Source organism: Arvicanthis niloticus, chromosome 7 (genome assembly GCF_011762505.2).
Source record: "Arvicanthis niloticus isolate mArvNil1 chromosome 7, mArvNil1.pat.X, whole genome shotgun sequence".
In the NCBI taxonomy this organism is placed as follows: domain Eukaryota; kingdom Metazoa; phylum Chordata; class Mammalia; order Rodentia; family Muridae; genus Arvicanthis; species Arvicanthis niloticus.
The window spans coordinates 36835515-36847664 of NC_047664.1; the positions used below are offsets into that span (position 1 = coordinate 36835515).

Genomic DNA, 12150 nt, shown 5'->3' on the forward strand with positions numbered 1-12150 from the left:
GTTTCAGCACACACACACACACACACACACACACACACACACACACACACACACTTTAAAAGTGGAAATAAATTTCACTTATTCCTAGAAGGTTTCTCTAGGATAAAGGGCATTCCTGTGGTGGGTTGTGGGCCAGCTGTTCTGTGTCCTGCCCACCCCTTGTCAAAACACTGAACTGTTAGCCATTTGCCAGGTAAGCTGTTCTCCCTGATTTAGGCCTTTTGTATACACTGGTTTCTCCTTGACGGTCTTTCTTGTCTGTCTGACTCTGCAAACCTTGTCTCTTCTGCGACTCTTCCCCAACATTGGTAGAACTAATGACAGGCCTGTCATCTTAGGGAGCTTGGCATTTGTTTCAGGAGTTGAAACATATCGTTAAGAATTTATTAGTTAGCTTCCTTCCCTGAGGGCTACACACACATCTGACACGTGCATGCACAGCGGCTGCTTCCCAAGCTTGTCAACCTTGTTTTCATCTCCTGCTCTGGTCGTTGACAAAATGTACCACAGAGCTCTCTAGTTAATAACTCAGTGATGCTCACGGAGCATCTACTATGCCAATTGTGCCTCATATGCACCATCTTATTACAACCTTTGAAGGAGGTATTATCTTCATTATAAAGATGAGCCCAAGGAAGCTTGTGGGGTTACAGTTTCCACAACTAGAGATTGGGCCTAGGCTGGATTTCCTCAGAAGATCGGACTGCCAGAGTTTGAGGTTTGCTGTCCACGACCCACTCACTGCCCAGAGTTGCGTGGCGAGCGCGCCGCGTGGCCTTCTTTCACCATTGTTCTCCCAGCGCTTGGCACAGGAGGCACAGCAGCCTGAAGCCTGAGGTGCCTTTCACGTCGTCTTTCCAACTCTTGGCTCAAGGTGTTCCACCTGAGCCAGAGCGGCGGAGGGACCCACGCGCGCCCCCCGGCTCTGCCGCTCACGTGAGGGCCCCACCCATCCCGCCCACTCCTCCAACCCCGCCCGGCCCCGCCCCGCCCCTCCCTCCGAACAGGCCCCACCCACTTCCCCGCCCCGCCCCCACTTCACGCTCGGCCGCGCTCGGGTCCACAGCTCTATGGGGAAAGCGGCCGCTCTGAGCCGAGGCGGCGGCTGCGCTGGCCGCTCCCGCGGGCTCTCGTCGCTGTTCACGGTTGTGCCCTGCCTGTCCTGCCACACGGCGGCGCCGGGCATGAACTCGTCCACCTTCGGCTCAGGGCCGACGCCAAAGCCTCAGCTCCAGCCTGTGCAGGCACCAGAGCAGGAGTTGCTGTCGGAACAGGTGTGCCAGCCAATTTCTGAGCCGGCGTCGAGATCCGAACCTGGGTCCCAGACGACTTCTGTGCCAAGGCCCTTAGAGGCTGGGCAGGAATCGGAACTACAGGACTTGTGGCCGGGGTCAGAGGCCGACCTAAGAGCAGGGTCTGTGCCTTTCACCAAAGCTTCACCAGAGGAGAGTTTGCCAGTCGCCAAACTACGACCAGGTCAGGCGAAGACTTCTGCGGGGATCCCAGTGTCAGGGACTAGTGTCCTAATGGTCTCACCACCTCTGGACAGCTACAAGGGTTGGCTCCTCAAGTGGACTAACTACCTGAAGGGCTACCAGCGCCGCTGGTTCGTGCTTGGCAATGGCCTGCTGTCCTACTACAGGTACGGAAGTACCGAGGTGGGACATTTGAGGTTGGAGGGTGGTGATGGCTGGCCTTGACTGTGGGGTGTCACCATAACCCTTCTGAGGTGTTTGCATGAACTTCTGTAGAAGTAATGTCTGGCAACTGCCAAGGGAAGATGTGACCTGTGGACATGACCTCTGGCAAGCTTGAGTTTAAAAGGATGAGTCAGGAAATGGAGTGGAGTAGGTCCTTTATTCCCCTCCTGTTTTGGTAGCTGTGGAACCTGGGAGGACAGCCAAAGTTAGCCCGACAAGACAAGAGTCCTTGCTGCGTCTGGTTCATTGTGTTCATGGAGGGAGGCAGTTAGTGAACTCCACTCTTGGGAAGGGCTGCAGGTCCCACCTCACCTGGCTATTCTGTTTGTTAACTACATTTGCTGACACCTGCTGGTTGCCTGGCTGAGCCTTGCGGACCCACAGATAGAGCAGACACAGTGTCTACCCTTTGGGACCCCAAGTTGACATTTTGTGCAGAGCAGATAATGCTTTTCTGTTACCTTTTTCATTCCAGAAGCAGTGTGGGTTTCAGAGCTGCAGCCCTGCAGAGACACAGCTAATACTACCTCCTGCTAAGGCTGGATAGAAGGGGAAACTTCCCTTTCACTGGGAGTTTAAGCTTTGAGAGCTCAGGTCACTCTAGACGGGTGGTTCTCAAATTTTGTGGGGTTGCTCCAGCAGTGTCTAGACCTCCCTCTGAATCCCTCCTGTGAGAGGCCTGAGGAACAAGCCTGTGGGATGGCTGTTCTAAAAGTTTCCATGTGAGGACTGTGAGGCTGGTCCAGGGTCACTCTTCAAGATGGTCTTCTTCACTGTTAGACAGATTTCCTGCCATGCTGTTTGCCAAAGCTTGAGTTTTCTCTGCTAATAGTACTTCAGGTTCTGCTGAGCCCTTTGGAGACAAGGCACCTGGTTCAGAGGCTTACTAACTAAGTACGATATGGCTGAGGATTTTTCTGCTCCACTGGCTAAATGTGGCCCTTGCACCAAGTTGGTCACCAAGGGTCACCACCTGTGTTTACTTTGGTGGTGGAGAAGCCAAGATGAGTCTGAGTGTGCCCTACTGGCGTAGTGTCTCTGTCACTCGGCTGTGACGTGGAACACACTGTCCTTAGAGTTAGCATACCAAGCAAGCAATAGGAGATCCTTTCCAGATGGCAGTTTTAATCTATCTTAACATACACTCCAACTATGCGACGATTTTATCCAGGTATGCAATGACAATGACCTTTTTGTGAATTGCTGAGTTATTTTTCATTTGGAGTGGGGGGGAGGCATAACGTCGGTTGTGGTCACACACTTCATTTTGTTACATTCATTCATTTCATCCCCCTGGCTGTGGTGTGAGGTAGATTCCAGTGTCATTTTATTTCACAAGGGGGTATTCTGAGGCTTGAAAGGAGGAGAAAGCTTTGTCATCTGGTCACCTGCCCAGAGAATTTTTGCTCAGGGCCTACAGCTCCAATCACTGAACGATCTCACCTCTAAAGAGCAGACTCTTCTGGAAGCCTGGGGCTAAGAAATGTCAGCTTTGGAAAAAGTGTTCTGAAACGTGAAGTTGGGCACCCGAGACTGAAGGGCCCGTTCTGTGATTGTTCCAGTGCATATACATCCGGGATCCCAGCCCTCAGGATTGTCTGTGTTTAGAGGGAGTGCCAAGCTGTGGAAGGCAATGCAGGACATATGGCCTCGCCTCACACTGGACTGTTGTGTTTGCATTAGAAGAGCAAAGGTTTCTCATAGCCTCACTTCTCTGACAACTGTATAGAGAGTTGGCTTTGGAGGTAATGTAAGGATGTAGAGTCTCTGGGCCACTAAGAAAAGAATTCTTATCATTTGCTGACGAGATTGTGGAGATAAACTCTGGTTTGGAAGGGAACACAGGGAAAAGTTTCTCTGTGAGCGTAAGACCCATATCTGTCACTTCTGTTGGTTCATTGATATGTTTCTGGAGTCCACATGGGCACAGTTGTTGCTTGGCTCCACTAGTGGAATTGATGGTCCTGACATGTATCCATCCTGTGTTCTCAATTTCATATAAAGTCTGGGAAGGGGAAACTGAGGCTGGAAGAATGAGCATTAGAAGCTTGCCCAAGCGGCACCCTGCTCACACTGTGTGTCCAGATTCGGCAAATGCCCCTTGGGGGAGCTGGGTCAGCAGCTCCTCTGCTCTGCTGTCTAGAATTTCCAGCTTTCTCCACAGCCTCTCAGCATTTCTTATGCATGACACTGCTTTGCTGTCCCTCCTGGTCTGTTCTCTTTGAGACAGTCCCCCATGTGGTCCAGGCTGACCTCTAAACCTTTGTGCCTCAGTTTCCCTGGTGCTAGAATTACAAGTCTGTGCCATCCCTGGGTTTCCATCCTCACTTCTGATCTGAGTCCCGTTTTCCAGTCCAAGCATGACCATCCCACCACTGGGCCCAAGGCCCAAGCCCCTTCCAGGCCTGTGGCTCATGATCCTGTCAGTAGCAAGGCACGTTCCTGAGTGCTCTGCTATAGCCAATGGTGTGTGTGTGTCCGTGTCCGTGTCCTTAGCCTCCTTCACAATGCTGCATTTCTGTTTGTATTCAATAGCCACTGTCTCGGTAGTTCTTAATAGGACAAGATCACTGTGCCTGAACCAACTCACTGAGAAAAGACAAGCCCTTCTCTTACCTACAACAGATCTGTGGAATCTGTTAGGGGTAAGGTCCTCCTTAGGGCTGTGAGGAGCAAGGTCCAGAGTCCAGGTGATGTGGTTGAGAAAGAAACAGAGCATTTCTCTTGCAAGCTTCTCTTGGGCATGGTGGTCCATTCCTTACTCCCAGTATCTGGGAGACAGAGGCAACAGATCTTTGTGAGTTCAAGGCCAGCCCAATCTATGTAGCAAGTTCCAGGCCAGCCAGGAACGTAATGAGACTGTGCCTCAGAAGAATAAAGCCAAATAAAAAATTTTAAACTCATAACTAGATAAAGCTGAGTGGTAGGAGAAAATATGGTATTATCTTTTTTTCTTTTGAATAACAGAAATATTTTACTAAGACACCAGATTTATAGAAATGTATTTCCAGACAAGCCGTGCAAAACGGTTGTAAGGAATGTTTGTTTGGAGTCAGGAAATGCACCCTTGGCATCACACCACGTTAGTTGCGAGGTTGTGATTTTTAACATTCTCGTTATGGTTCAGACAACTGAGCTTATTCATTTATACTCTAATTAAAGATGGACCTGGCTAAAGAACATATTATAAAAAACTAATTAGCTGTTGTTTATTTATTCATTGGGTGAAGGGGAATGCATGCCAGGCCTGACTCCCACGTGGAGGTCAGAGGTCAGATCTCTCCTTCCAATTGACAATTGGCAGCAGGTGCCTTTACCAACTCAATCATGTCAACTCAATCATGTTACTGGTCCTCTTTAGCTGCTTTAAAAAAATCATATATTTAGATTAACTTAATTTTTATGTGAGTATTTTACCTGTGAATGGATATTCACCATATGCTTGCCTAGTACCCTTGCAGATCAGAAAAAGGCATTGGATCTCCTGGCACAGGAGTTACAGATGATTGTGAACCACTATGAGGGTGCTGGGAATCAAACCTAGGCCATCTGCAAGAGCTGTCAGTACAGCCATGCTCCTAACACTGCCATGAGACCTCTCATATAAAAGGAGGGGAAACAGCCTATGAATTTAAAACAAAACCCATCCCTCTCTAAAAATGTGAAATAAAAATACCCACACTCCTTCAGCTGGCCCTGACCACTACCTTTATTCTTATACCTAAGTCATGATGCAGAAACAAACAAAAGCAGATGCCATTGCTTTTAGACATTTCATAGTAATCCAGACGATGGGATAGCCTTTGCCCATGCTTTACAGCAGTGAATCAGAACAGAACAGAACTCCTCATGTGCATTTCATTACCAAAGGACTGAAGATGCCTGGGCTTTTACTTTGAACTGTTTCTAAGTATGTATTAAATGCAAACAAAGAAGAAGGCAGTCTTGGCAGAACAGAGGTGGCACACACGTAGTCAGACTGACTTCCATACGACTCGTAGTAGGAACCTGATTCATGCTCCTTCCTGCTTCTGCTGTGTGGCATCGTTGGTCCTCCACAGATCTTCTAATTAATCATCTGGGTTAAGAGCAATTAACAAAGGGATCAACAGCAAAATTTGTTTAGATCTTCAGGGTTGGGGATCACTTATCTTTCAAAACATCTAAACATATTCTTCCAATTTTACAAATTAGTCTGCTACTCTGTGGCACAGCCATACCTAATGGGTACAGCTAATGTCATAAAGCCAGCACAGCTGCTTGACAAAGATCCACATGGCTGAACCACATGATGCAATCACTGTCATGGCGTCTTTCACCTTTGAGCTTGATCTCCATGTGCTGCATATTCTGGGAGCTTTTAATATTTGTACAACTTGGGGATATTGGATTGATGGGAATTTTTGTTTGTTTGGTTTTGTTTGTTTGTTTGTTTTTTTCGAGACAGGGTTTCTCTGTGTAGCCCTGGCTGTCCTGGAACTCACTCTGTAGACCAGGCTGGCCTCGAACTTAGAAATCCGCCTGCCTCTGCCTCCCAAGTGCTGGGGTTAAAGGCGTGCGCCACCACCGCCCGGCGATGGGAAATTTCTTACGAACCATTTATTCCTTCTACCAGGAGTACTGCTTCTAAGCTTCCCCAGGGAAGCTCTGAGCAGACTACCCCTCCCACTTTAAGGGAGATAACATTATCTAGCCCTACCTGAAGGTCTTTCTTCTGATGTCCTGTAGGTTGTAGCTCAAAGACGCTAGAAATCTTGTAAGGCTCTGACTCCAAGATACTGTACTTACTCAGAACAGGATAATCAGGACAAAGTAAACTTATAAAGGTTAACAAGAGTTGCTGGGCTATAGAAGCAGGCAGCAGATCGGATTAAAAGTCTCTTCTTACTATAGACTCAGGCAATTATGCAGCATATAAGATTGGGCCCAAGTATGGTATGCCCCTGGAAGGAAAGATACAGTGACAAAGTTAGGTTAGCTGGAATGATCTCTGCCTTGCACAGGGGCTTATACTGCTGGACAAAGAATGGTGTGGATAAATGAAAAAAAATGATAATACATTGCTTGGGAGATGGCAATCAGCTCAGGCTGGCTTGAAGATTTTCTTTCTGTCTAGTGCCCTTGAAACTGCAAGAGCTACCAGCCTGAGAGTAGGCTGCCATGCTTTGGCAAAGTGGGCCACTAGATTCTTAAAAGTTGGGCTATAGGGTTGATGATGGAAAATGATTGTAAAAGATAACCCTGCTTTGTCACTGTTTATCAATGGTGACTAAACCTATGACCAAGAGGATGTTATAACCCGTGTCTAAGGATAAAAATGACATGATCTATGTTTTAGAACAGTATGAATCTGTCCCTGCCTACTGAGTTCTGTTTAAATAAAGAAGCACTCTGACTGCCAGTCAGTCAGGCTGCAAGATTCCCTGTCCCCCGCCCCCAACCCCCATGCCTGACTCATTCCTCCCTCAATGACTTCTTATCTCCTCTATGGGATTTGGCCATGGCTGGGGCTAGCCTCCTGCAAATTTGTGGTCACAAAATATATTTCAGGTGCCTCCATTGGGTATTCTGGAAAGAAGAGCTCAACTTCAAAAGTCTCTGCCCCAAAGAGAGAATTTTGGGGACCAGCAATGACAACATGAAAATAGGGGTGCTGCTCTTACTGGGCTTGGCTTTAATGCCAGGGACTGGTCCCAACAGCAAACACTGGCTTTTCCCATGGGCCTGTGAGGCAGCCTGGCCATCCCATCAGCCTGTTTTTTTTTTTTTTTTTTTTTTTTTTTTTTACTTCACAGTCAACAGATGGGTGCAGCAACATTCCTGTTCCCAGGAGTCAAAGGAAGCTGCTTGTAAATACTGTCACGTGTAAGTGGTATTTCTGGGAGGTGTGAGTCACTGTACACAGTTTTACTTCTTTCCAACGATGTGGCAAGATACAAGATGGAGGGTGAGAAATTCTCCATGGCCCAGCACCCTTAACTGTTCATCTCCTCAGATGCCTCCCAGGAATACAGTTTCACATGTTAGTTTGTTGTTGGTGTTGTTATTGTTGTAAGCATTTCTTTCTTACTTCTTGCCTTACAGAGAACATTTAATTAAATGAAATTAGGGAAAAATTTATAAGTGATACAGAATTTTCAAAGGTATTTGTCCCAACAAGTCATAATAGAGAAATAAAATTACCAACATGACCTTTCTTATATTCACAAAGTTGACGAAGTGAGGCAGAATCATGTGTTGTGTGACAGTTGTTTGGCCCCACAAATGACATTTGTCTTCCAGGGAACAATTTCAGACAGAAACATCTTTAAAAATGTATTTATTGCCCATTCTGGCTTATCCTCTGAAATGGTTAAGCTAGTTAACAAGAAAGATCTCAAAGCACTAGTCAAGCTCCGTGTTTCTCAACCTGTGGGTTGTGACCCCCACCTCAGGGTTGCCCAGCAGATGTTTACATCGCAATTCAAAACAGTAGCAAAATTACGTTTGTGAAGTAGCAACAAATAATTTTATGGTCGGAGGTCCCCGCAACACGAGGAGCTGTATAAAAGGATCTCAGCATTAGGAAGGTTGAGAACCACTGATCTTGGAGAAAAAAGGCAGCGTTCAAGTGAGAATAGAATTTAAATTCTCTGTCTGAAGACTGTTGCATATTTGATGAGCCAGACACATTTCAGAGTGGTGTCAGGTAACAAATTGGCCCAGTACACATGGTAGCCCCCAGATGAATCAAGTACTCAGTATCACTCCAGGGTTCAGCTTTCCAGAGCCAACCTCTGTGGAGCTTGGGCCCCAAGAAAAATCGTTTTTGATAATACTTAATTGAGGAAAGATGGAGACCCAAAAGCCCATCCACAGAAAAGCGCCTCTGGAATTGTGGTGCTTACATGTCTGTGGGTTAAGGCATCGAGGCCCCTCCAGGAGGTAGCCCCATCAAACTGACTGGAATCGGTTTGAAATGCTCAGAGTTTCATGCGTTACGAGGCTGAGAAGGATTACACAGACATGCATGCGTGTGACCGTGACAAAGTGTGCATGTTTGTTTGGAGCATTTTTGTGTAACATTTAGCATAAAGCTGCTGCAGAGAGAGAGAGAGAGTGTGACAAATGGACAGGGAACCTTTCGGAGGTGTGCTGTGCGTGCCAACATTTTGAACAAGTTCTGATGACAGGAACTGTAATTTTCTCCATGAAACCTCCTCTGAACTTTCCTCTTTCCATGAATAGCTGAAAACCTGAGTCATGCTGTTGCGTCCTCCCTCCTCCCTCTTTCCTCCTCCCTTCTCCCTCCATAGCAGATGGAATGAATTTCCAAGCCTGTGTGTCTCTCCCTGATGCCAAATCACGGCTTTAGTCTGCTTTCTGCTTAACTAGCACCCTGGCTTCCAGCACTGTCCTGGTCAGTGCCTCCCTGCCTTGGTGCTAGTTTCCCTGACCCAGTGGCCCTGGGGTTGTATGAGGAAGCATATCCCTGCATTGAACCTCTCTAAAATACCCATCATGACTTCTGATAACACCAAGAAATGAGCCTTCATCCTCTAAGAACTTATGGGCGTGTCGTGGGCATCTCCAAGACAACTCTGTCACAAGGACACTGTGACCAAGCTTGACATCTTCTAGCCTGTGCTTTGCCACTGTGGTTGTCCTACAGCTTGATTAGTCTGAGTGGCTGTGAATTGAAGGATTTTTAAAAAGGAAAGGTTTTTTTTTTTTTTTTTCAAACTTGTTTCCTATGTAAGAAGCCTGTTTATTGAAATAAACAATATTGGGCAGATACAGTGGAGAATGCAGGCTTAAACCAGGAGTGCTGGATAGTGACGGGAAACATGGATACAATATGTCAGCAGGCTTAAATGGGTAATAACTGGTGACTCATTGAACAAGTAGCATATTTTTGTGGCCTATTGTTTTTAGAGAATATTAATTTATCTCTCCATGTATGAGGCCATAAGAGGTGTCAGATTCCCTGAGCCAAAGTTACAGACAGTTGTGAGCTGGATGTGGGTGCTGGGAACTGAACTCAGGTCCTCTACAAGAGCAGCAAGGGCTCTTAACCACTGAGTTCTCTCTCCAGTCTCTGGGCCATTGGTATTTCTGTAGAGTTGTGTTTATGTGTATGTAGTGTGTATGCACAGGAGCGACTTGTCACTTTGTGAAGTTGTTCATGAATAAAGGAATAAAATGCAAAATTAAAGTTTTAAAAAGGATGTTTATCTCTTGGAACTACCCTTGGGCTTGCTTGCCTTCCATGTGCTACACGTGGAAGGCTCTGTGGGAAGCAGACCATAGGCAGAAGTATGGCCTCTGCCTCCACTCTGGATACCAGAGCCTTTCTTTCATCTGTGAGACCTTCTATAGTAAAGGTGCATGGCTTCTCCTTCCTGTGCACAGTAGGAAGTTCTGGCTCAGGAGCAATACCAGCTCAACCCTGCAGCCGTCTCCCCCAGGACTCAACCCTGTGGCTGTCTCCCCTCTTCCATCCTCACTGGGCTCTTGGGTCCAAGTCTAACCCTAGGTTTGGTGAGTCATGAGGAGGACTTAGTAAGACACAGCATGCTGTTAGCCTTACAGTAAACTATGAACCGAAAGGATGTAGAGCAGACAAAACAAACAAAAACAAAGGGAAGGAGGAATGGGGTGGAGTCCAGGGAACACTCACCCGTGGTTCAGGCTTCTGTGGACTCAGTGGAGTCACACAAGACACAGCCAACTCTGCAGTGATGTTTGATAACACCAGTGGAATGCTGCCACCACAGGAGGCTCCTTTCTCAGGACCCAAGGTCTATGCCACGGGCTGCTCATGTTCAAGACTGCGGTCTAAACTGGCTAGCTGTCCCTAAATTCCAGATCCCCATAGGGGAGCAGATCTTCAGTGTATACCACATTGTATCAACAGTGTGAGCATCATTGTCAATTAAGTAACGGCAGGAAGCTCCCCCAGCATCCCCCCCCCAAAGCTTTAATTTTTCAAAGCTGATTTTTAATGATGGTTCTTAAATGCCTTAACCTCCCTTCTAGCCCGCCACTCATCAGAGGTAGTAGAAAAGAAAGGATACAGGGGAAGTGGCCCTCTATAGAGATTGTTCTTTGGAGCTAATTCCCATCTGTGTTGTCAGGAAATCAGCAGTTCAGTTCACAGGTCAGCAGTAGCAGCAGCAGCAGCAGCAGCAGCAGCAGCAGCAGCTTGATCTACTTTACAAATATACAGCAGTCCAGTTTGGTAGAGTCAGGATAGCAAACACAGCAAACAAATGAACAAAAAGTCAACAGTGGTGGCACAACCTAGCAGAGACAGCCAGGCTTCAGCTGAATTGGCACAGGTCAGCAAGAGGAACCAGGACCATCAGGGACACCATGAGTTATTTGCTGTGCCTCCCTCAACGAAGCAAAGATCATCAAAACCAAGAAGCGTTGCAGAGCTAGCTCTACAAGCAAGCCCTTCTCCCAGTCCACTGAGTCCAATTTATACTCCCTCCAAACATCACGTGTCCTCCACTGGTCTTTGTATCAGCTGACATCACTCTGCCAATCAGCTTGATTCCACGGAAGCTGCAGGAAGCTGCTAGTATACTGCCAGAAGTTTTTTTTTGGTGAGTTTCTCCCTATGGAGTCCCAACAAATGGAGCTCAACTATGAAATGTAAGGCGGACCAATACATGCACATTGTTAGTGCAAAATCCTTCAGGCTTGCTTGCTTTGGCAAAACATCCTTTCACCTGTGTCTGCTTCAGGAAAACACTCCTTCACATGTTTACTTTCCAAAGAACCCTTAAGTTTCCACTTCACCCCACCTCCAGATCCAAAGCTCCAATCCAGACTCCAGTCCAGGGCTGGTTGTAGAAGCAGGCCCTTGGAAGGGTGAGCAGCCTCGGCCCGTGTGTGAATCTTTGTCAGCTCAAGTGTGGAAGTCCTCCTCCTTACAAACCTCAGTGATGCCGGGCACGTGAGGGCTAACCCTCACTCTGCTTCAATAAAGGACAGTGGCTTTGAGTGATGGGATGTCCCCTTGCTTCTGACCAGCTCAAGGCATATGCCAAACTATATTAAGAACTCTTCTGTCACTATGACCAGAAGCAGCTTTCAGGAAAAGGCCTTTATTTTGGTTTATAGTTTCAGAGGGAGGGTCCAGACTGGGTGTGTACACAGGCACAGCATGGCAGCCGGAGTGGGAAGCTAACTCATTACACCTTTATCTGCACACAGGACACGGAGAGCAAACTGGAAGAGGGGCGTGGCTATCAACTCCCAAGTGACATGCTTCCTTCAGCAAGGCTCCTTGTCCTAAAATTTCCATAAGCTCCCCAAGCATCATGGCCAACTGCAGGTCCAGTGTTCAAATACACGAGCGTATGGGGGTGCATTTCTCATCCACCATGCCAACTTTGTAGGTCCACACATGGTCTATCTAGTCTGTAGCTCTCTGTCTGCCACTCTCCCTATGGAAAAGAAA

General features: G+C 47.2%; 1 protein-coding gene across 2 annotated transcripts in view; it reads left to right on the plus strand.

Annotated features, from left to right (window-relative positions):
* The first annotated feature begins 1054 nt into the window (after positions 1 to 1054).
* Positions 1055 to 12150, plus strand: part of Osbp2 (oxysterol binding protein 2) — a 164043-nt gene continuing 152947 nt past the window's right edge. For both annotated transcript variants that reach the window (XM_034509032.2, XM_076938230.1), the window contains exon 1: positions 1055 to 1642. In XM_034509032.2, the coding sequence (XP_034364923.1) occupies positions 1071 to 1642 (572 nt within the window). In that variant the 5' untranslated portion in view covers positions 1055 to 1070. The remainder of the gene's footprint in view (positions 1643 to 12150) is intronic.